The sequence below is a fragment of the Lathyrus oleraceus genome, chromosome 3 (assembly GCF_024323335.1).
Source record: "Lathyrus oleraceus cultivar Zhongwan6 chromosome 3, CAAS_Psat_ZW6_1.0, whole genome shotgun sequence".
Taxonomy (NCBI): domain Eukaryota; kingdom Viridiplantae; phylum Streptophyta; class Magnoliopsida; order Fabales; family Fabaceae; genus Lathyrus; species Lathyrus oleraceus.
In genome coordinates, this window is record NC_066581.1 from 519004946 (window position 1) to 519029479 (window position 24534).

A 24534-nucleotide genomic window follows, 5' to 3' on the forward strand; every position below is an offset into this window, starting at 1 on the left:
ATCCGTAGTCGAGCTTTAGTGTGAAGTGGGATAACATTAAAGCATTAAGACTATTATGTTTGTAGACTGATGATCACATCTCATGGATCATGGATAAAGAGTTATCAAGTCTTAAACATAGGTATGAATATTAGGAGTAATATTTATACCGGATTGACCCGCTATGAGAATACTATATAGAAAGTTATGCAAGGTGTCATAAGTTATTCTCATGGTGATAATAGTGTATTCCACTCTTCGACCTGAAACCACTATGGACCCTAGATGTAGAGTCGAGTGCTTTATTGCTGATCCAACGTTGTCCGTAACTGGATAACCATAAAGACAGTTGATGGGTACTCCACAAAGCATGCTGAGGGACATGAGTGACCTAGATGGAATTTACCCATCCTGCATAACAGGATAAATGTCTATGGGCCCAATATTGAACTGGACAAGGATGACACGGTCTATGCCTTGTGTTCAATATAGACATAAGGGCAAAAGGGTAATTATACACATAAGTATTATCACAGAAGGAATTGTCAGATCACATGACATTTTCGTGTCTTGGGTAGCAGTGATGTGTTGCTAGATACCGCTCACTGTTTATTATGTTAAATACGTGATTTAATATAATTGCCAACGTCATGAAAACCTACAGGGTCACACACAAAGGACGGATTGATGAGAGATAGAGTAACTAAGGAATACCGTAAGGTACGGTGCCCTTAAGTGAATTATAGAACATCGTAAGGTACGTTGTACTTGAGTAGAATACGAAATATGGTAAGGTACCATGGGCTTAAGTGATTTTGGGCATATTATAAGATATGGGCCAAAATACACTTAAGTGGGCTTTTAGCTTGAAGCCCACACAAGTGGTTCTATAAATAGAACCCTTGTGCAGAAGCAAAAATTTGCGGTTGCATTCTTTTTGTTTTCACTCTCTCTCTCTCTCTCACTCAAAGCCTTCATTCGTACCAGCTAGCACTGAGATTGAAGGAACCCGTTCGTGTGGACTGAGTAGAGACGTTGTCATTGTTCAACGTTCGTGATCGCTTCGTGGATTTGAATCAAAGGTTTTGATCGTCACAAGAGATCTGCACCAAAGGTTTCAACCGTCACAAGAGGTAAATATTCTATCACTGATCATGACCATTCGTAAGGATCTCTAAAGGAGAAAAATTTTAATTTCCGCTGCGTTTTGGGTCGCAATTCTCCTTCAGTTTTTCCTATGATTGGATCCATCTTTCTTTCTAGGGAAGGAAATTGTCGGTCGTACTCTGGAGTTGTGGATGAGTACATAAAGCAAAGAATTGGTTGAACAACGGTTGAAGGATGTAGTGACTTTTAATGGTTTGTTGGTGACCATGTAACAAAAGTTGGATCATCAAGTGGTAACAATTCTTCTTTCTTGAGGATTTTAAGTCCTTCCTCATATATAGAGAAAAGTTTCTTTTTTCCATGGATTCTTACCCATGGACCATTGTCTGGATCAAATCTCCTTTGAGGAGAATGAGGGGGTTTACACCTCCTATTTTTCTTTGTTTTGGGAAGAATGATATCTTGGTTAATATTATTATTGTGCATCCAGCAGTCACAATCCGGGTCACATCTTGTTGGATCAACATCCCAGATGAAGTGTCTGTCTATTTTATCAGTGTAGATGGGTTTTCCTTCTATTGTAACAACATAGACAAGACACCAGTCTTCTTTTAAAATTGGTTGGATCATCATTGTCTGGAAGATTAGAGACATTGAGGTTGAGCCTTCGTATGGATTTTTGAAAATCGTCTTAACTATCTTGTCAATAGATCTTCTGAAGGTAGCCTCTGGGGATTGGATATGTCTTCTATCAACATGGAGTCTCTCGTAGTTGGTTATCAATTCAAGGGGATTTAGCTGGGTTAATTCTTCCCTTGTGATCCTTCTCGGAATCTGAACTATAGAGGGTATGTCTTCTTCTTTGTTGGTGACAACCAATAGTGAATCAGAAGAGCAACCTGAGAGAGGCAGATCTATCGAGTGATTCTGCAAGAGGTATATTATCTAGTGATGGAGAGTAGCTGACATGGCTTCTGGTACTTGGTCAGATCTGGTGATCTGGACCTGTACATTTAGTCTCGTGGATAAAGTATTATCATTGAGACTCACATTATAGTTTGGAAAAATGGTGAGGACAACACTTCCTGCATGAAGTGTGGTTAGAACAGTTCCTATCACAACGTTTTCATAATAGAGGTAGCTTAAGTCCAGTAGAACTATTTTGCAAAAGACAGGTTGGTTCTTCCTTCCATGAAGAGAAAGTATGAGCCTGACAACCCCAAAGTGTAAGGCTGTATATCCTTCAGTCTTCCAGTGATTTATGAGATACCAGAGAATCTCCAAATCTACGTACTGCTCCTGGTTCATAGCTCTTAAGCTACATTGATCTAGTCTAAATGACTGAACGTATTCTTTCATATGAGGACGGTTTGTAGAGCTAAGATTTTAGATGGATCGGGTAACACTTCTTTGTATTTTGAAGATGTTGTACGGACTTAATAAATGAGGTATTATTTCGGAAATTTGAGCATCTTCTGGAACACGAGAATATCGAATAAGATTTTCTATTTTATGAGAATTTGTCTTTTTACAGAATTTAGGAAGCGATAAAGAAGAAGTAATAGTAATAGGTTGAGTGTTTGGTTCAGGTGTTTCCATGTTTAAGTGGTTTTCTCCCTTACTTACTCTCTTTATCATATTCATACCATATGTACTCATTCTTCTTAACGAGGCTTTGATACCACACGTACCAGGAGCCTCACATACTATGAAACCAGCGTTAACTGTATCGTCATCAAATAGCCTTATTCTACCAATTAATATATCAAATTATTTTAAAAATAGCTCACAAATTACATTTATTTAAAATATTTTAAACTATTAATAATATGTGAAAACATTACAAAAAAAATCAGATTTAAAAAAAGAGAACATGTATTACATATTGAATCATTTTTAAAATATATTTAGTTTTGTTTATTATTTGTCATATGTTTTCCCTCATAAGATCTTCGAAACTTAGTATTTATTTATTAACGTAAAATTAAAATCAATTTTTTTCTTTTTAAAAATATAGCATGAAAATTAAAAATAAAAATAAAGAACAGTAAATTAATATCCAAAAAAAAGTAATGTATGAAAATTAAAAATAATGCAGTTGAATAGATATTATTTATTAAAAATATGATAACAACTGGATTGAAAAAATTTAATATTTAGGAAATAAATTGGATTAAATATTTTTAAATAATTTTTAGTAGGTTGTTTATATTCTTTCAAATTCTCATATTTTTTTCTATCCAAATTGAAACTTAACTCATTATATGGGTATTTTACTTTTTTGGTTGGTAACATGTGTGGTTCATATGAAGATAGGGTATGTATGACTTTAATGAAGCATTTTTTAGGGTGGGTGGATGATTCAATGAGATATTGTGTTTAGTTGAGAAGTGGGAATGAGGGAGATTTTGGTGAAAGATGATTTATTTATATTTTGATAATGGAAATATGAATATGTTTAATTTAATAATATCGATATTTATTAGTTTAGGGAGTTGTTAAAAATAGTTTGTATCATCTTCTTTGTCAAAAACAAAAACAAAAACATTAAAGTTTATAATAGTTTACCTTTATTTCCTCTCTTACCTTTAAAATATTCCATAAATGCATGTGCCTAAGATAGATTTCATAACATATCATATAACAATCATTTGCGTTTAACTTTATTTTCATAATTTCCTCAAAGTCCATAGATGGTGGACAAAGTAAGGAGGAATAGGCTAGTCTAAACTCACATGCATAACGTGGTAACACATCATTTTTTGAGACAAAGGACAAAGGACTATGGCCTTTTGGTTTTAAGAATGACATTTCTGTGTTTTAAAAACCGAACCGATCTAAATTGGTTGAATTGAAAATCGAAGTCGTCTTCGGTTTGATTTGGTTGTTAGAAAATAAATTATTGAAATAGTGAAAATCGATTAGAATCAATAAAATTGGATAATGGATAGTTTTAGAAAATTGACGGTCGTTTTTTTTCTCTAACAAAATATTGTTGTTTTGATAATTAAAAACATAAATAAAATATAAGTAGATTTTGTTCAAAAAAAATTTTGAACAACCTTTTTTTTTTTAGAATTAAATTTATTAGACAGTGCATTTATTTTATTATTTAATTTATATTGCAATTAAATTTTGTTTAAAATTTATATGAATTTGTATTTTGTACTATTTTATTTTGTTGTGTGTAAACATATGAAATTACAATATTTTTGAAAATTTGAAGAAGAAAAAATTAGGTGTCGTGATTTTTTTAAAGACATAGTCATCTGGTTCGACCAGTTTAATAACTAAACTAGATTCAACTGAATCAAACTAAACTAGATTCAACTGAATCATCTGATTTAATTTGGTTTAGTCATACGATTCGACCAATGATCCAATATCTTCATCGGTTTGATGATCGGTCCAATTTTTAAAACACTTTTCTATCACGCTTCAGCCACATGCTGGATGGAAGTAGGATTAGACAATCGACCGATTTGGATCGATATCAAACTCAAAACTTAAATCCCACATAAACTGCAGTTTCATTTTTAGAGCTCAATCTCGACCAGTAAAACTTTAATTTTCGACGATTTCAATTAAATTAATTTTTCGGATAAATTTGTTGGGTTTGATCGGTTTAATATTTATTTGGGTAAATCCAATAGTATATATTTTTTATAAAATTCATAAATTTTTTTTTTAAAAAACTATTAAAATTTTATAATAATACACATAACTATTTTTTATTATTAAAAAAATTATTATTACTTGATAATATTTTCAATATTATTTAATATTAATTTGGTTATTATCATATTTTAAACCACAAACTAAATAACATTCAAAATTTTATATTATATGTCTTGCATTCTTGTGAATACACAATGTCACTATTAGATTATTAGAATGATAATAATTTGATAACATTATGAACATCATTTTTTCCACGTGGCTCGGTTCTATAGTAATAAAAATATATATTAATTGGATTTGATCAGGTTCGATTTTCGACCGATCCAAAGTAATCATCAGTGTCTGGTCGAAGCAACCCTATACTATTCAAATTAAGCAATTAAATCAACATGATACCCACTTATTTGCACACAAAAAGACAATGAGTCAGTCGTTTCAATGGTGGTTATTATATCAAAAGAGTACTTTCCAATTTCTGTAATAATATGTATCTCTTGAGATTCAATGCTTCGTGTAAGTTATTATATCAAAAGAGTACTTTTGTTTCAAGGTTGGATCATTTCTATTTTTTTGCTTAAGACTTGTATTTCTTAGTTTAATTTGATGTATTCTTTCTTAGCCTCTGATTGTATAACTAAAGAAATGTCTATGGTTAATTGGATGTATCAAATGAATCAAATGAAAAAGAAATATCAAATGTTGTGTTTTTCTTTCTGAATTTTGAATTTCTTAATCAGTTTACATTAAAAGAAATAGTTATAATTAAAAGGATGGTATGCAAAAGGAAAAAAAATACTCCATTGAACTAAAGGGATGATTACAAAAAGATATTTATAACATTAATCCTAATCATCCCTAGGTCTCCAAGTGTAGAAAAAGTTTTTCCAATCTAAATCAAATTCCTCTTCTTCATCTGAATCGAAATGAATCACTTCTCTTAACCTTCTCATTCTCTTGGATTTTTTCTTCTTACATCTTCTTTTGTGGCTTCATTGCCTGAGAAAGAGAGGTTGAAGGAATTTCTTCATAAGGTCAAACCTTCTGATCCGAAGTTGCCTCAGAGACTATAAGAGCCTCTGAAATAATTGGAGTAGTAGATTATTTAGAAGTAGTATTCATTTTGAAACAGATGCATGTTGAATGAATGTTAATTTGTGATTTGACATGAACATGTTGTATGCTTTTATAACAAAAAAATTAGAAGATCAACCACTTTGCATGTTGAAGTTTCTTATCTTTGAAATTCTCAAAGTTAATCATTAATTAAGCATGTCATACTGGATCGTAATTACTTCTTAGAAACTGAAACGGTAGTGATTTACCATAAGAAGTAAAGAATTTCTTTCAGATTCTTGAAAAAACTTTAAATTTTTTCAATTGTCTTCATCTTTTAAAAAAAAAATTCAATTTTTTTTAATGTTTTCAACTCTTTCAAAAATATGTGCATTTAAACAGTTTTAATTTTTTTTAAGTTTTATTGTTTTTCTCTTTCTTTTTAGAATTTTTTGATAATAATAAAAGGGGAGAAAATGCATGGAGTATTTAAGAAGAGACTGAAGCATCAAAACTTGAACAAAGCAGTTTTTGTCAAAACAACTTATATATAATAAGCTTTAAGCTATTTATATTTTTACGTAATTTATCTTATTGGGAGTAAATGATTAATTTAATTAACAAAGACATGACTTAAGGAAAACTTACAAACCTTACCTTAATGAACTTTTAGACTAAAGGAAAATCTTACAAACCTCAACCTAAGGTCTGTGAAACTCAGGGGGAGCTTGCAAACCTTTGACCCTGATGTTATAATTTCTTGATTATAATTATAAGATTCAATTAACATAGATAAGGAGTTAAGAGGAGTTTACAAACCTCGTCTTAATGGACTATCAAATTTACGGGGGGCTTACAAACCTCACCTTAATTGACTGTCTAATTTAAGGGGAGCTTACAAACCTTAGACTTTGATGTTAGACTGTGTTAATTAAATCATCAACCATTGTTCTTAAATATATTTGTTTGTCATCATAAAAAAAAGGTTGTTGGAACAAGATTTGTCCATACCCTTAAAAGATTTTGATGATAACAAAGTATTTAAAGAACAATATGGTTTTATAATAGTTGTTCAAATGTGCAGGTTTTGAAGTCAAACTATATCAAGGTTTCAAACCTATCAAAAAATCCAGTTCCATAAAGAAGTGATTCAAATTCTGATTGATCAGAATTTATAGTTGTTCATCGAGCTCTGGTCTCGACCTAGCTTCTAATGGCAACTCAACTTCTGAAAGGTTGAAGAGCATTTGATCCGTACAATGTACCAAAGCAATCTTGTCTTATCAAAGCCTCATAATTTTGGACAAAGTCTACTAGGGTTTTATTTTGCAAGGCTCGAGAAATAAAGATGTGACATCTTCAGTTTGCTCTACCTGTTGATAGATATCTAGTACCTTGGAAGGTACTAAGAGCGTTGTTATTATTCAATATTTCAATGGACAAAACTTCATACCAGATGCTAATCTCCAATGGCTCTCTTGGCATACTTCTTCAACAAGTTTGCTTGTTTATGTTCAAATCCTCCAACGGCTATTTTTCTAGTCCTATAAAAGGAAGTTCAAAGATATGAAGAAGATGCTGAAGATGATTGGTCAAGTTGATCAATATGGATTCATTGACTTTGGTTGAAAACTCTAAATGTGCTAAAGATTCAAATATTGTGGAAGTCTTTGAATAAGCTCTCAACAAGAACCGCACAACACAAAGAGGATCTGATACAAGCAAGAACACTTATGTATATTTGTTAGCTTGTGCAATAGAGTCTTAAGATTTCTTGTCATTGTTAATCTTAGAAATCTTAAAGACATCAGAATATGTGTTGTAACTATGCATCACTGATAAGAGTATTAAGTGCATTTGTAATTACTATCATAAACAGTTGTTTAGAATATGTAAGAAGTCTCTTGTTGAGTGCTTGAGTAAAGAAGCCTCTTGCTGAGTGCTTGAGTAAAGAAGTCTCTTTCTAATGATTAAGCATTGAAGTCTCATGCTTGAGGGCAGAGCAAGAAGTCTCTTTTTTGGATAGATTGAGCATTGAAGTCTCATGCTTGAGGGCAGAGCAAGAAGTCTCTTTTTTGGATAGATTGAGCATTGAAGTCTCATGCTTGAGGACAGAGAAAGAAGTCTCTTTCTGGATAGATTGAGCATTGAAGTCTCATGCTTGAGGGCAGAGTAAAAAGTCTCTATCAGGGTTTGATTGAGCATGAAGTCTTTTTCTGTGGGATTGAGCAGGAAGTCCTGAACAGATTGTTCAGGCAATGAAGTCTTTTGCTTGAGGGTTTGAGCAAAAGTTTTTTTCTAGTTTGATTGAGCAAAATATAATCTGATTGATTATAGTGAAAATCTCTTGTGTTGCGATGAGATTGTACTACTCTCGGTTTGAGAGGAACCATGATATATTGTGTGTCTCTTTATTCACTTTTGCATTTATATTTCGTTGTACAACAAACTTTAAAGTCAAACTCTGATCTGATTCAGACTCTTACTTGGATCAGAATCTGAGTTTGACATCTCAGGTTCTGGACTGGTTTAAGAAAAAGAAGTAAATTTCCCTATACGCAATTCAACCCCCCCCCCCCCCCCCCCCCCCTCTTGTGTATATTTTTCTCACCTTCACGTTCCTCCCACCTTTCGTCGCAAAGATCTCGATTCGATACTTGACAATATCGAGAGTCACTTGATACCAGAGGAGTATACTATATTACTAGCTCATACACAGTAGGTCTATGCATACAGCTATATGATATGGTTCTATAGGGTGTCATACTCTATCGTAACATCAAACGCTCTTGAAAAACCACCTAGACCAACTAATCAAGGGGTATTTGAGGTTCAGAATGACCACACCAAAAATATGACGGAGATTTGTGGTAGGCATACTTGAGAGGACTAAGCTTAGACAAAATCAACACCCACATGAATAATCCTTCAACGACTTTCTCATATTTTTGTTGAATGTAATATTCTTATTCTGGTTATCATATAATGTCAAATTTAATCTTTAATTTGACATATATCCATTTGTAAATATTTATAAATAGAAAAATTATGATGATACCTAGGGCGAGGGTTTAATTAGATCTTTCACCAATGAAATCTAAAAAATATCCATTGCTACATTTGCTAAGCCAAAAATAGTTAAAGAAATATCCTATTCATGGCGGTTAACCGTTAACACTACATTTCTTCGTTCCCATGAAAACCCTAAAAATATCTCCTTTCTTTACCCTTCCAATTCCCAATTCTCCCAAATTCACAACATTCCACTATCACAATGTTCAATTCCATTCTTCTTCTCGTTCCTATTATCCTTGCATTCTTGTTTACCTCTGTCAATTCAATGCGGTTTAGCCTTCAATCAGGTGACCCCAAATGCATCAGTGAGGATATCAAGGGCAACGCCATGACCGTCGGTAACTATTCCGTCCTTAATCCCGGTGAGGGTCATCCAATTCCTGATTCTCACAAGATAACTGTCAGGGTATGCTTATGAAATATTGAAATATCATAATCCTCATTTTTATTGGATGCATTTTGATATTGAAATTTGGAAACTTTCTATGTTTTTCTATTGATTATTGTTGTTATAGTATGAATTAACCCCGAAAAATGTCATTTTTTATGTTGGGTTTGTGTAATGCGGTTGGTTTTCAGGTCCGTTCGCCTTATGGGAACAATTTCCACTTTGGGAATACTGTGGCTTCTGGTAATTTTGCATTTACAACAGCTGAAGCTGGTGCCTACACAGCTTGTTTTTCGGTGCCGGAACGCAAACCGCCGATAACGGTGACAATTGATTTTGAGTGGAGAGCTGGTGTGGCTGAGAGGGGCTGGTATAAGATTGCGAAAAAAGATCATATTGAAGTAAGTTTATGTAGTGTAGTATTTTAATCTTTTAATCTGCAGATGCGTATGGTTGGCAGAGCCGTCTTTATGGTTGGCAGAACCGTCTTTGAGGACGTACAAGGCAGGATACCGCGTAGGCGCCAAAAACATTTACCGTTAAACTGTGGTTAAATTAGACCTCAAAGTGATTTGTGTCTGCCATTTTCTAAACCGGCGTGTATGGTTGGGAGGGTTGTCTTTGAGGGCGTACAAAATAAGCTATCGCGTAGAGGCCAAAATTTTTACAGTTAAACTATGATTAAATTAGGCCTCACAAAATATTTTTCACGGTTAAATCATAGTTTATAAGGCTTATATTTGTTTTGTCATGGTTAAACCGCGACTAACTTACATAGAATCTTCAAAAACTTGAGACGGCTCTGACGGTTGGTATCACTAGAAGAGGATTTTGGTGGCTTAGGAATTCGCCACAGTTTTATCTCTGTGATATAGGAACTGATAGGATAAAATGACATGCTAAACTTATCATGTTATGGTGGTTTATCAAACATTGAATTGAGACATGATGAGATAGTTTATACTATGATGTCTCTCTTATCCTAGCCATTAAATGAGACCTAAAGGTGATTTGTGTCTGCCATTTTCTAAACTGTCATTGCATTCTGTCATTGTTTTTGTAACATGTCTAATGCTTGAAAGTTTGTTTCCGAAATTCTAAAAGTTCAAACCAATATTTTTTTACCTTTGTTATAGGGATTTCTGGTTTATATTGATTTGATCCTTTGTGTTTTCTAAAGTGGTGTTTTTTCCATCTTAGGTAATGGAATACGAGTTACAGAGGCTGCATGACACTGTCACATTCATCCACGACGAGATGTTTTATCTTCGTGGAAGGTATAAATGTTATGACTTATGTGTAGTACGATATTACTCATTCTAATGAAAGTTTTTTGCTGAATTTTGATGTTCTTTTCTCTATGATATTGATTTAGGGAGGAAGAGATGCAACATCTTAACAGAACGACTGATAATAAGATGTTTGCATTCATTTTCCTTTCAATCATGGTTTGCTTGTCTGTTGCTGGTTTGCAACTATGGCATTTGAAGACATTCTTTGAGAGGAGGAAGCTCCTCTAAGATGCTTCACACGAGTTTTGCCGGTTTCGTTAGCTTGCTTCTCAAATTCAAATGACAGACTGTTCATAATGTATCAAAATTATTTAGATTGTATTTTTCTTGTATCATATACCAACAATTTTAGATTGTATCAACATTTTGATGTAAATTACGATATTATATAATTTTAATGTATTTTTTGTATGTGAAAGTTGCCCATTTTGATCTCTGGTTAAGTTATTATTGAATAAAAAGTAACCATTATATCGAACATAGTAACGATTTTGATCTCTGGTCTGAATTTAGATCGACTTCGAAACAAAAAATCATATCTTAGTAGCAAAATATCATTCGATTTGATTTGGACTATTTTCTCAACTGAAAAAAAACCAAGATATTACATACCGAGCAACATCGTGATCAAACATTACAGACTCATTGATTGCTTCTAGCTTTTTTATCTCTGTAGATTCTTTGAATTGCATAGCCAGATGATTGATTTTCCTCGTTCACCGAAGAAGAACTCGTTTGTTAACCGGTTCTTCTACTCTTACACCAGAACTGCACACTGAAAAAATAGTGGCGCTATAGCTTTTTTTATCTCTGTAGATTCTTTGAATTGCATAGCCAGTGTTGTCAAATAGTGGCGCTATAGCATAGTGGAATTTGAACAAACCGATATTTCCCCGCGATTGACAACATTGCTAGTAGCATTCCTCTCTTGATGCTTCTGCACTTTTAGGTATCAACCAGATAGAATTTCAAACTTGTTGGTATAACTCCAAGCACCAACAGTCAAAACCGACTAACTACTTTCGAAATTGCACCTTTCTAGCTTTTATAACTTGACGTTTTAACTTCGAGATTATAGGCAATGGCGGCTTCATTCCCTTGGAAGACATTTCATTATACAATATAGCAGCTTTCTCCGTGTGCCCGCGGTTTAACAAGCCAGAAAGTAGAGCAGTGTAAGTTACATTATCCGGTTCTAGTCTCATCTCAATAATTTCATTGAAGAATCTAATCGCTTCTTGAAAGTTATCGACTTTTACATATCCGTCAATCAAAACAGTGTAAGTAACCACATCCGGACTTACTTTCGTTTGCTCCATGTCTGTCAAGATAGTCGAAACACCGTACGTTGCATCGCTTCCTTTTTTGTGTTGAGCAGAGAAACACCTTTTTAAATTCACTTGTTTGAACTTCCCGTCGAGTAAAACCGTGTAGGTGATTACATCCGGTTTTATCCCTCTGCTCTTCATATCCCAGAAGAGATCATGAGCCTCTTGCAAGCAATTCAATCTACAATAACTTTTTATCATAATTGTGTAAGTTACAACGTCGGGCGTAAATCCTCTCTCGAGGAAAAAATCAAACAACGAGCGAGCATGTTCTATATTCCCTTCCCGGCACAACGCAGCTAATACTTTAGAATACATTACTTTGCTAAGTTTCTTAAAACCGCAACTTTCTTCTGAAATATCTCTTTCGTTTGAAATCTCGCAGAAAAGTTCGCATGATTTTTCAATAAGACCGGCTTCACAATAACCATTAACCATGGAAGAATAGATTTCGACGCTTTTAACTTTCAGAACGTTAAAATATGCCTCGGCTTCTTCAACCTTGCCTGCTGAACACAAACCTTCAATGATAATCTTATGCGTAGTATTGTTCGGCTCCACACCTTGATTATCCATACAATTCAAAAGCTCGATCGCCTCACAAGCATGACGATTTCTAAACAAACCGGCGGCTAGAACATTATAAGCAACAACATCGGCTTTAAATCCGTTTTCTTCCATTTCTTTGAAAATACTACACGCTACATCGGGTTTACCTTGAAGACAATAACCATTAATAAAGGTCGTGTAGTGTTTGATATCTAAATCGATACGCATAGATTTCAACTCCTCCAGCATACCTACCGCATCGTCCACCTTACCCAATTTACACAAAGAATCAAATACGATATTGTAAGCGACCCCGTCAAGAAACACACCCGAATGCTTTAACTCTTTAAATCTATCTACAACTCTCGAATCCATACCCAACCCACTCATGCAATGAAGAATACAACTAGCAATCACACAATTTGTCTTTATACCCTTTGAAATCATGTCGTCGTATAAAACTTCCGCTTTCTGCAAATCACCGATCTTACAGTATTCACGGATCAACAAAGAATAAACATGAAAATCAGGAACAAGTCCCTGCCATTCCATATCGAAAAACACACTCTCGGCTTTATCTAACTTCATTTCATTACAAAACCCACGAATAACCGCAGCATACGCATAAGCCTCTATAGGAGCATTACTCTTTCTGCGTTCTTGAAGCACCTCATATCCCAAATCAGACATCCGATTGTTACACAACCCCTCAATAAAAGCCGCGTAACAATACGAATTCGGAGTCACCCCGGCCTCCACCATTTCATCAAAAACACGAGACGCGTGAATCAAATCATCGCCTTTCTTACACAACCCCTTAATGATAATAGCATAAGTATGATGGTTAGGACACAAACCAAGCCTCTTGATTTCACTATAAACCCCTAAAGCCATATAAACTTCATTACACATAACCAAACGGTTGATAAGAAAGTTAAAACTAAATACACTTGGAAGAACCCTAAACTTCTTAATTTGAAAGTGAAACAAGAAATCAATAGCTTCATCAAACATGTTAAGAGAAACACAAGCTTTAACAAACACGTGAAAAGCTCTAAACAAGTAATGATTTTTATTCTCAACATCAACATTTTCAAAGAGTGATTCAAACAAATTATGAATTTGAAATAATGGGTTTTGTTTGGAATGAGCAATGATATCAATGAACAAAGAATCCAACTTTCTATTCAAATTCCAATAACATAGAATTCTTATGAAGGAAGCATAGGTTTGAATGTTGTGAGAGAAACCGTTTTGGTTGAGGTGAGTGAAGTAAGAGAGTGCAAGAGAAGGGTTGTTTTGATAAAGGTTGAATTTTTGGAGGACTTGGGAGGTGTTTGGGTGAAAAGATGAGATTTTTGAGGGTTTTGTGAAATGGGTATGTGAGGAAGAGAGTGAAAGTGCTGTGGAGAATGGTTTTTTGAAGAGGGAAAAACGAATGGGAGAAGGGAAATTGAAAAGACGATGCAACATACCAGTGGTGTGACGGATGAGGGGCTGCTTTGTTGGTGCTCCGGTGAAGTGGCGGCGGTGGCTGACGGCTACCTGAAAAAACCGAATGCGGCAGCACACGGCGTGTGGTTTCTAGAAAATGGCGAAAATCAAATATTATAACTGGTTGTGAAAACCATATAATCCAAATTCATCTAAATGGATCGGTTTAAACCATTTTAATCTTGCTATAAATCCAGTTTTTTAAATATGGTTTTGGATATGGATTTGGGTTTAAACATAAAATCAGTTAATTTGCATTAATTAAATATGTTTGAGTCATTTTTCCCTCTGTCTCTCCTTTTCAGAATTTGACTGCTGATAACTATATGACCTAAAGGAGCAGTGATTAGGAGTCTTTAAAAATGAAATGACCTACTAGAAAATCGCTAACTGAACCAAACTAAATCAAAAATCATATAAATTCGTATTTGATTGAAATATGTTTGAGTCATTTTTAACAAAATTGTAAAGTTCGGTTCGATTTACAATTTATATTTTATATACCAAACTAATTGAACCAATCTAAATCACATTTGTTTGATTTGATTCGATTTTATTTCGGCAATATTAATTTTTTCCAATGTCTTATTTATTGACCGAAACGATCCTTCTGAAGCGTATCAATATAACAATATAAAATGTGCATCTTTTGATGTTTCTCGTTCGCTTATGTGCTTTGGAAGAATGTTTTGAATTGAGTCAATTGAAAAATTTTCCAAATTGATTTTAGAATTAGAAATGAAAAATGATTGATTATACCATAGGATATTCTAAAACTTTTATGTAATTTTGGAATGTTTGTCTGTTGCCCCTCTTCAAACAATTGTAGTATTGAACATCTTCATAACAAGAAAAGTTAAAGTAAAATAGTATCTTTGTAACAATAATAATGGTTGTTAATAATAGAAGTGTTTGCGGTTTGGTTCGACTTTGAAACAAAAAGTCATATCACGCCGGTTTCATTTGGATTGTTTTCTCAATATCAAGATGACATTATTTTTTTTTAGTTTTCACCATCAGTATCCGGTCCACTGAACCGACTAATCTAGTTCGAGAGTCAGTTCTATCATCAAGTAGTTCCAACCTCCTCCCAATCATAGTTGCGGGAGATCGATCTGTGGTCCTCCCTATCAAATTCAGCGTCAATCACCACTTCACAATTGCATTCCATAGCCAGATTGATTTTTCTCATTCCCTGGTTCTTCTACTCTTACACCAGAACTGCAATAAAAATGAAACAAATATGAAGCAATAAAAATATGAAGCAATGAACTTGTTTTGATGTGTTAAGAAAAAGGGAGGGAAGGTAAATTCAATTAAAAGTTAGCTTACCTAAGAGTTTTATTCAAATAGCGAATATAACTTCGTGAATATGTTTCCCGATCATCGTAAGCTTCACGGTCACTCATCCTCTGATTTTACTGTTAACGACATATCTGCAACAATATTCGCTGAGGCGTAATACACGTGTACATGCATCAAACAAATAACAATGCCGTAGATATGCTGCGAAGAGAAAGAAACAGGAGATTAGTATCATGTTGCGCTCCTACGAGACGAATAACCGAGCATTCCATACTACTCAATGTAGGACTTGAACACCTTATATACCCAAGTCCCTATCATAGAACCGCCACTGAGAGCCGACGTCCCACCAGTTGCACTCGAAGACACTTTATTCTGCCCTTCCAGTCAGCCCGTCCACAGATAGCTCTTTCCGGTCTGTAAAAACAAGAACAATCTTTCTAATGAAAAAATTAAACAAGTTTCAATTAAAAGTCTAAGAAAAATAGTCAAAAGCGCGTGATGCGGTTATGCTTCACCTTTAGGTATATCAATCCGATAGACTTTCAAACATGGGACAAATCCAAGCACTAGCAGTAAAAACGACTAGCTACCGATGAAATTGCATCTTTATAGCTTTTTGAATACAACGTTTTAAAGTTGTGCCAGGTGTCAGTCCGTCGAAACACATTTCGTTATACAACTCCACTGCTATCTTCGCGTGCCCCCCATTCAGCAAACCGTCGAGTATAACTGTGTATGCAATGACGTCAGGTTTGATCCCTCTTATCTTCATATCCTGAAAGAGCTCATAGGCCTCTTGCAAGCAATTCATCTTACAATAACTATGAATCATAACAGTGTAAATTACAACATCGGGTGTAAATCCTCTCTCGACGAACGAATTAAACAAAGAGCGAGCACATTTCATATTCTCCGTGTAACACAACGCAGTAAATATTTTAGAACACGTTACTTTGCTAGGCTTTGTGTTCATCTTCAACATTGCGTCTAGCAACATAACAGCTTTGTTAAGTTCATATGATTTCTCAATAAGGTCGGCTTCACAATATCCATTAACCATAGCGGAGTATGTTTCAACACTTTTATCTTTTAAACCGTTAAAATATGCCTCGGCTTCTTCAATCTTGCCAACCGAACACAAACCTTCAATGATCGCTTTGTGCGTAAGAGAGTTCGGCTTCACACTTTTACTATCCATATATTCCAAAAGATCAATCGCCTCACAAGCACGGCCGTTTTTAAACAACCCAGAAACTAGTACATTATAAGTAACGACGTCGGTTTTCAAATCCTTTTCCTCCATTTCTTTAAATAAACTTAGGGCTTCGACGGGTTTACCCTGAAGACAATACCCATTGATAAGTGTTGTGTAGTGTTTGATATCTAAATCGATAATATCTTCCCGCATTTTTATTGCATCGTCCACCTTACCCAATTTACACAAAGCATCAAATACAATATTGTAAGCTACCCCGTCAAGAAACACACCCGATTGCTTGAGTTTTTCAAATCTAGCTACCACTTCCGAAGCCTCTCCCATCTCATCCAAGCAATGGAGGATGCAACTAATAACAACACAATTTGTCTCTATACCTTTCGAAATCATGCTATCATGTATCGCTAAAGCTTTATCCAAATTACGGATCTTACAATAACCATGGATCAACGCAGAATAAATATACACATCAGGAACAAGCCCTTCCTTTTCCATCTCCAAAAACACACTCTCGGCTAAATCTAATTTCATTTCATTACAAAACCCGCGAATAATCGCAGTATATACATAAACATCAACAACAACATTCGTCATTCTGAACTGTCGGAGCATCTCATATCCCAAATCAGACCTGTGATTGTTACACATTCCCTCAATCAAAGCTACATAACAATACGAATCAGGATTCACCCCAGCTTCCTTCATTTCGTCAAACACACCAATCGCGTTTTCCAAATCACCCTTCTTACATCGCGCTTTGATGATAATAGCGTAGCTGTAACAGTTGGATATCAAACCAAAACTCTTGAATCTTTCGACTAAAAACAACGCCGTATCGACTCTATCATGTATAACCAAACGGTTAATAAGAAAGTTAAAAGAACGTATATTTGGCAAAATCACAACATTCTTCCTAGTTTGTAACAAGAAATCAATAGCTTCATCAAACATATTAACACTAACACAAGCTTTAACAAACCCATCAAAAGCTCTAAGCAAGTAATGATCATGATTCACATCAACACCTTCAAACAAAGAATCAAACAAGTCATTGATTTTAAATGATGGGTCTTGTTTGGAATGAGCAATGATATCAATAAACAAAGAATCCAACTTTCTAATGCAATTCCAATAACATAGTATTCTAATGAAAGAAGCATAGGTTTGAATATTGTGAGAGAAACCAAGGTGGTTGAGGTGAGTGAAGTAAGAGAGTGCAAGAGAAGGGTTGTTTTGATAAAGGTATAGTTTTTGGAGGACTTGGAAGGTGTTTGGGTGAAAAGATGAGATTTTTGAGGGTTTTGTGAAATGGGTATCTGAGAAATTTGAGAGTGCAAGAGCAGAGGAAGAAAAGGTGAATTTGGTGAAGTGAATGGTTTTGGTTTTGGTTATGGTTATGGAGAATGGTTTTTTGAACAGAATGATGGAAGGGAAATTCAAGAGACGAAACAACATACCATAGTAGTGGTGAAGGTGAATGCGTGCGGTGGAGTTGCGGCGGAAGATGAGTTGAGGCTCCGGTGGGGTTGCGGCGGAGGCTGACGGCGAGGTTTGAATGTAACAAACAATTTCGATTATCCTTTTGTTTTCATTTCAAACACTAATTTACGTTAATTGTTGTATTTTTTTTATATATAAATTAATTATTGTATATATTTACTATAGTTAATATCATAAATTTACTATTTTTTTCTTGTTGTGGATATTTTTGGCGAATGTATTATAATTATTGAGAAAAATTATGAAATTCAATTTTGTCTTAAAATAAAAAAAATTTAATGAAAATTAAAAATAGAGATTATTTTTATAATGTTACCTTACTTGATAGTTGTATAAAAATATTTAATTTGAAAGACACGATTTGAATTTATAAAGAATTTTGTTCTTGTTTAAATCATTATCATAAGAAGAAGAATTTACTTAAAACAATTAGAGTTTGACAATAATTAAAAACTAAACACTTTAGTTTTAATACTAAATGATTTATTCATTAAATTGTGTTTTATTTAAATAAAACCATTTAATAATAATGGTAGAGTAAGAATTAATTTGATTTTCAAATAAATTAAATTAATGATTAAAAGAATTAAAAATTATGAGTTCAGATAAAAATTAGAGAAGTTAACGATTATAGATTCAATTCACAACTAAAGAAGAAAATAATAATAAAAATAAAAATAATAACTAATTACTACTAATTTATTATTAACAAAATCAATAATAAAAACTATTAGCGTTACAACCTCATCCTCTTCACTGCACAATTTCTTCAATAGATTCGTCAACCATACGGTTTGACACGCACACAAAGAAGCTGCAATATACCCGGTCTCACAAGAAGACATTGTCACTGTCAACTCCTTCTTCTATCACCATGAGATTGGCGTTTCTCTGAACATAAAGATGTATCCATCTGTGAATTTTGTCATCTTTATCTTCGCACCAGTTAGAATCGGTATATCGGAGTGAATTTCACTTTCTGTCTTTTTTCGTTGTAGGAAACAAAATTCCGCAGCCAATATAACCTTTGATTTATCTTAGGATCCTCTTGAGTGTTGCCAAGTGATACATCTTCGGTCTCTCTATGAATCTGCTCACAATTCTGACACTAAAAGCCAAATCCGCTCTCGTATTACACAAGTACCATAAAGATCCAATCAACTAGTCTCTGATACTCAGTTGGATTAACATCTTGCTCCTGCTCATTCTTTGACAGGTGCAACCATGGTTCAGCAGGAGTAATGGCAACGTTACTATGTTTCATTTCAAAGTTCTTCAAATTTTCAAGAACATGCCTTCTTTGGTGCATGAGCAGTCCCTTCTTGAACTTGTAAAACTCAATGTCAATGATGTATGTCATTTGGCCAAGGCCGCTCATCTTAAATTCCTTCATAAGCTCAGTCTTGAACTCAAAAATGTAGCTTTCATCGCTGCCTGTAATCAGCAAATTATCCACGTAAAAATAGAGAATTATCACACCTTTATTTGCATCCTTTTTCACATACACACCATAGTCTGATACACATTTGTTGAAGCCTATCTCTTCTAAGAAACCATTTATCCTCTTATTTCAAGCCTTTGGAGCTTATTTCAATCCGTACAAAGCCTTCTCCAATCTATATAACTTTGATTCCTGTTTTTTCACAACGAAACCAGGGGTTGCTCCACATATACCTCATCTTCGAACGATCCGTTCAAAAATGCGGATTCAACGTTTGTTTAATAAATGGATCAGTTGTTGTTGTTTACAATCCCAACAACCAATTGGTTGGTGTTAATCATTTCTACTTGTGTGAATACTTCCTCAAAGTATATTCCCTCCTTGTGCAAAAACCTCTTAGCCACCAATCTAGTGTTGTGCTTCGCAACCTCTCGTTTGGGATTTGCTTTGGCTTTGTACATCCATTTCAAACCTATAGGTTTTTTCCATTGGGGAAAATCAACTAGCTCTCAAGTCTTGTTCTTCTCAATCGATTACAGCTCCTCATTCATAGCACAAATCGATTTTGGATCACTCAAAGTCTCCTCCATTTTATCGGGTTTAGATTCGGTCATGAGTTCAAAATGGACGAAGTCATTATCATCATTAACTTCGTTATTCTGGAACGGATAACAATCTTGGAGTCTTGCAGGTAAACCTCTTTACCTTGTTGATCTTCTCACATTTTCTTCAATTTGGGCTTTAACGGCAACATGTTTTGCACTTTCAAACATTGCAACAACCACTTTTCATTGTTGTAATCGGTTACAACATGTTTGTAACCGGTTACAAATTGTTGCAGTTCCTTTATTTCATCGAAAATGATGTCTTTGTTGATCATGGTTCTTCTATTTGTTGCCTCATAGACTAGAGAGAATTATTGGTTAAGGGTGACATACATGGAGGAATATAACCTAACCTTCCTAATGGTTGTGTCATTCGACCAGAGTTACGAATAACATACCTTGATGCTAATATGGATTTATATGGGATGTAATAGTCATTGCATTATCTGCATGTGTAAATGCAATAGTTTGTAGGCCAGCCATCATTACAGTTGGCATGTGTTTACCTTGAAAAATGGTAAACAACTGTTGATCTTCCAAATTTCTAAATTTGGTCACTTACAGGATCGATCAGATTGATCCTAGGACATGTGCTAAATTTCTCGTAAGCGTAACGTTAATAAATGATCGGACTAAACGTCAAATCGAAGCGTTAAATAAAAAATAAAGACAAAATAGTGACTTGAACAAAAAAACAATCTTAAATCAGTATTTAGAACTATTAAAGAAGAGATAAATGACGGGAATTGTAGAAGGATTGAAAGCAATCAAAAAGGTTGGTAAGTGCTGGAATCTTTATGAATGTAAGGTAAAAGTTCAAAGTAACGAAAGGAACTAAAGATCTTTAAACTTGTAAATGACGAAGTAAGAAATAAAGTGTTTGAGAGCAAAAAGCAAGGAAAGATATTTCTGAAAAGAAAGTAAAGATAACTTTGTAATGCTTTGAAATGATTAAACAATGGTGTAGACAACGTACATTTTGCGTTTTACAGTTCTTCTTCACACGAATATGTAAGACCCTAATTTTGACTCTAAGATCCCTCATGGCATCATATCATTTACCCATTGCATTGCCTAAAGGATCATAGCATGTGTGGCTCCTTAACTCTTGGGTTGGGACTTGTGTGAGTGGTTTGAGACCACCAAGCATGCTTGAATTGTATATTATTGCTTTTCTTATTTTGCTTACTAACCAAAAGCACAAAAATATGTCACTAACTCTTTTGTTTTGAAGCTCAAGTGATCATGTGCTCCCAATGCTCCTAGGAGTCTCCTAAGCTCAATGAAGTGGCTAGATGAAGATGAGAGCAAGCACGACAATGGTCCAAAAAGTTCCTAATCATCATATATGCCTCCCAAGTATCTCAATTTGCCAATTTGATCAAGATAACCCAAAAGAGCTTGAGGATTGTTTCCCAAGGAAACCCTAACTCAACTGTGCATTGACTGTGCCTTGCTCATGAAGCAACCTCAACCTATGATCAAATTCAATCAAGGGAAGTTATTTAATCCATTATTTTATGCATATATTAGCCTATGTGAGTATCCTAAATCATTCATTCATCAAGATTTGAAGTTTAGCCTTGAGAAGTTGACTAGTCAAGTCATTTGACTAAACTGAGGATCACTAAGACCTAACTTGTGATGTGTTTGTCAAACGAAGATGACCCCAAGAGAAACAATTTTCTTAAGAACCTTATGAACAACTTTCATGTTCATCAAAAGTCCATTTGAAACTTGTAAGGTCATCATTCATTTCAAAACATTATAGGTCATTTTGACTGAAACCCTAATTTTGGGTCAACTTCCCAAGGACCTAACTTCCTTAATTTTTATGATTTTGAGGTGATACCAATTGAATTGGAAATCTTAAGATGTATACTTAAAATGTTATGTTGGACAAAATTTCATAATCCTAAAATAAACACATGTGATAATACAAAACATTATAGGTCACTTTGGACCAAAACCATTGAATTTGAAAAATGTCCAACTTCAAGTGTCCATAACTCTCTCATTAAAAATCCAAATGATGCAAAATTTAAGTCTAAATTGATCACCTTGAAAATATCTACAATTTGATGTTGGAGATTTTTCCATTTGAGGCTTGCATCATTGAAACAGAAGGGCTTGAAGTTGCTTACTTTTGGCAAAAAATTTCAAAGGAGACCTAGACATGTTTTGTACCCCTAACTTCACAGCCAGATTTCATAAATTTCCAAACTCCAAATGGATTTTTTCCCAACATAACTTTTGTTCCTTATTCAAAGATATTTCCAACCATTACTCACATGACCATTTTTGGATTTTCCATGTGGGAGTTTCGAAGAGATGAATGTTTATGTCCATTTGTGCAATTCACTTTATAACTTGATATGCAAGCCAATGCAGCTCCAATTACACGTCCAAATCACTTGCATTTGATCTCAGCTTGCATTTCCATTCACTTTTGGGCCTCACATGCGCCTGTACAGGCCCATGCATGGAGGATCCAAAATTCATGCACACGAGCAAATCACCACATTGTATCAAGCTCAGCTATAAATAGAAGCTCTTCCTCATTCAAAATACAACCTGAAGGAGATCTGAAACGCTGCTGGATTGAAACCACACCCTCACTCAAAGGAATTTCAGTTTTCATTTTTTCAAGTTCAAGCTTGAATTTTAACATCATTAGTTGATCTTCAAGTCTTAATTCCTTAGCCTTGCATCATCATCACATCTCCAGATTAAAATTGGATCAAGAACTTGAGCAAGTCGTGTTGTTTGAAGCTGCATTTTAGAGGTATATCACCAAACTTGTTTGATTTGGATCTTGAAATACAATGTGAATTGCTTGAGTTTGAACTGTTTTTTGAAGTCCTCGAGCAAGAGGCAGGTCAGTGGCGGTCTTAATTTCATGAATCATGACATTTCAGATTAAACACCATGATCTTCAACCTCTTGTTTCTCTCTAAATAGAAACATTGAGGAAGATCCAAGGTTACAGGGGTGATGTACATCACCCCAGCTTCATTTTGATACCATTGTTTTTCATTTTCATTAAGGTTGAAATCCCTGCGCGTGGTGGCCGGAATTAGTTGCCTGGGCGGAGAAGATGGTGGTTTCCACCACCATCCCCACGTGGGAGCACCAGAGCCCTCAGATCTCTCTCAAACGTTTTAATCATGGTCGTGTGTTATGTTGACTTGTTTTAAATACATATGTGGCGCGCTTGACCAAGGTCCTTCGTGCACTAGCGCCTCTGAGCCGTGTGATAATTCCTTTTATTTTCAAAAAATCATAAATATTTTATTTGAAGTCACAAAAATATGAGACCAATGCCAAAAATTTTCTTGAAAAATCTAGTTTCATATTTTGATTTTTAATTATTTTTGTGACTTCATTTAATATTTTTTGTGAATTATTTGGTTTTTATTAGTTTTTAATTCATCCATTCAAACAATAAAATTGTAAATATAATATTCTCTTCTCATCCCCCCAATCTTTTGCACATATTTTCACAAATACCAACCTACAACACACATTTGCAAAAAGAGGTTCCCTTAGAGTACTAAGGATGTTTTGGATGCGTAAAACCTTCCCATTTCATAACCAACCCCCTTACCTAGATCTCTGACATTTTTATTAGTTTTTGATTTGATAAAACTTCTTACTTGGCTTTTGTTCGCTTTTTAGCCTTTCCTTTGGACAAATAAAAGTACGGTGGCGACTCGAATTGTATGTTTGCTTTTGGTTTAGTCAATAAACCATAAGGTAATGAATACCCCGCTATAGAATACTTAGTGAATTTGCAGGTTTTTGTACACAATTTGACACACACTTTTCTAATTCTAAGACCCTATATTTATACTGGATCGAAATAACCGCTTTGATGGTTCTTCAATCACGTTGATACACGTGGCATCCTGCATGCATATGTTCGCTCATTCTGCTTCCACGTGTATCCTCGCGGTTTCTAACGAAGATACTCATCCCTCCTTTATTTAAATTTCAAATCTTTGATCGAAACCATTTTTTAACCATTCCTTAATGAACCGCTCCGAAATTTCAGTTATAAGCTTGACCTTTATTTAATCAACTAAGCCAGTCTACCTTCAGCTGGTCGAATTATCTCTTAGTCGAAGCCAACTGTACATGCTTTCCAATTTTGGTAATTTGAAGTGGGCGTCGAAAATTTGAGCTAACAACATGTCATAAAGGGTGTCCATACCACATAGGGGTAACCTGAAGTTCAAGGGAAAAGGAAGCCTTGGGTCTCTTATCATATTTTGTATAACCCTAGGAGTAATCAGAACACTCGTTACTTGTGGCAAGGATGCCACCACTTCTAGTGGTATAGTCGACACCCTTATTTGACTTATAGCAATAGGATTTTCTCCAACGGTGATTGAAGTCCCTACATTGTCAACCATCAAATCTATTGATTGTTCTTCTATGTTATGAGCATTGCTTTGTGGGTGGGGTGGGGGGGGATGGGTTTTTAAAGGTTGGACGAGTTATTTTTGGAAGTTTTTT

The 24534-nt window shown here is 34.6% G+C and overlaps 3 protein-coding genes across 8 annotated transcripts; 1 reads left to right on the forward strand and 2 right to left on the reverse strand.

The window, feature by feature from the left end:
- Positions 1 to 8888: 8888 nt before the first annotated feature.
- LOC127128582 (transmembrane emp24 domain-containing protein p24delta9) lies at positions 8889 to 10986 on the forward strand. The gene is made up of 4 exons (XM_051057934.1): positions 8889 to 9301; positions 9475 to 9684; positions 10484 to 10560; positions 10659 to 10986. Exons 1-4 carry the CDS (start codon positions 9095 to 9097, stop codon positions 10801 to 10803), a joined length of 639 nt encoding a protein of 212 aa, XP_050913891.1. The 5' UTR covers positions 8889 to 9094; the 3' UTR covers positions 10804 to 10986.
- Positions 10987 to 11115: 129 nt separating this feature from the next.
- On the reverse strand, positions 11116 to 14111 carry LOC127128580 (pentatricopeptide repeat-containing protein At2g26790, mitochondrial). Its single transcript, XM_051057933.1, has one exon. It carries the CDS (start codon positions 13923 to 13925, stop codon positions 11592 to 11594), a length of 2334 nt encoding a protein of 777 aa, XP_050913890.1. The 5' UTR covers positions 13926 to 14111; the 3' UTR covers positions 11116 to 11591.
- Positions 14112 to 14802: 691 nt separating this feature from the next.
- On the reverse strand, positions 14803 to 18055 carry LOC127128583 (pentatricopeptide repeat-containing protein At2g26790, mitochondrial). Of its 6 annotated transcripts, none has more exons than XM_051057940.1 (4): positions 15770 to 18055; positions 15558 to 15668; positions 15279 to 15452; positions 14803 to 15167 (listed from the first exon to the last, which is right to left on the reverse strand). In XM_051057940.1, the coding sequence occupies exon 1, from the start codon at positions 17923 to 17925 to the stop codon at positions 15841 to 15843; it is 2085 nt and encodes a 694-aa protein (XP_050913897.1). In that variant the 5' UTR covers positions 17926 to 18055; the 3' UTR covers positions 14803 to 15167; positions 15279 to 15452; positions 15558 to 15668; positions 15770 to 15840. The 6 variants fall into 6 exon arrangements, with proteins under 6 accessions (XP_050913897.1, XP_050913893.1, XP_050913896.1 ...); XM_051057936.1 differs by having other exon boundaries at positions 15549 to 15668; XM_051057939.1 differs by having other exon boundaries at positions 15549 to 15687.
- Positions 18056 to 24534: the final 6479 nt, after the last annotated feature.

Coding starts and splice junctions, on each gene's coding strand:
- LOC127128582 (XM_051057934.1), top strand. CDS start 9,095: ATGTTCAATTCCATTCTTCTTCTCGTTCCTATTATCCTTGCATTCTTG. Junction 9,302..9,474: donor CTCACAAGATAACTGTCAGG/GTATGCTTATGA, acceptor GTTGGTTTTCAG/GTCCGTTCGCCTTATGGGAA. Junction 10,561..10,658: donor ATGTTTTATCTTCGTGGAAG/GTATAAATGTTA, acceptor ATATTGATTTAG/GGAGGAAGAGATGCAACATC.
- LOC127128580 (XM_051057933.1), bottom strand. CDS start 13,925: ATGTTGCATCGTCTTTTCAATTTCCCTTCTCCCATTCGTTTTTCCCTC.
- LOC127128583 (XM_051057940.1), bottom strand. CDS start 17,925: ATGTTGTTTCGTCTCTTGAATTTCCCTTCCATCATTCTGTTCAAAAAA.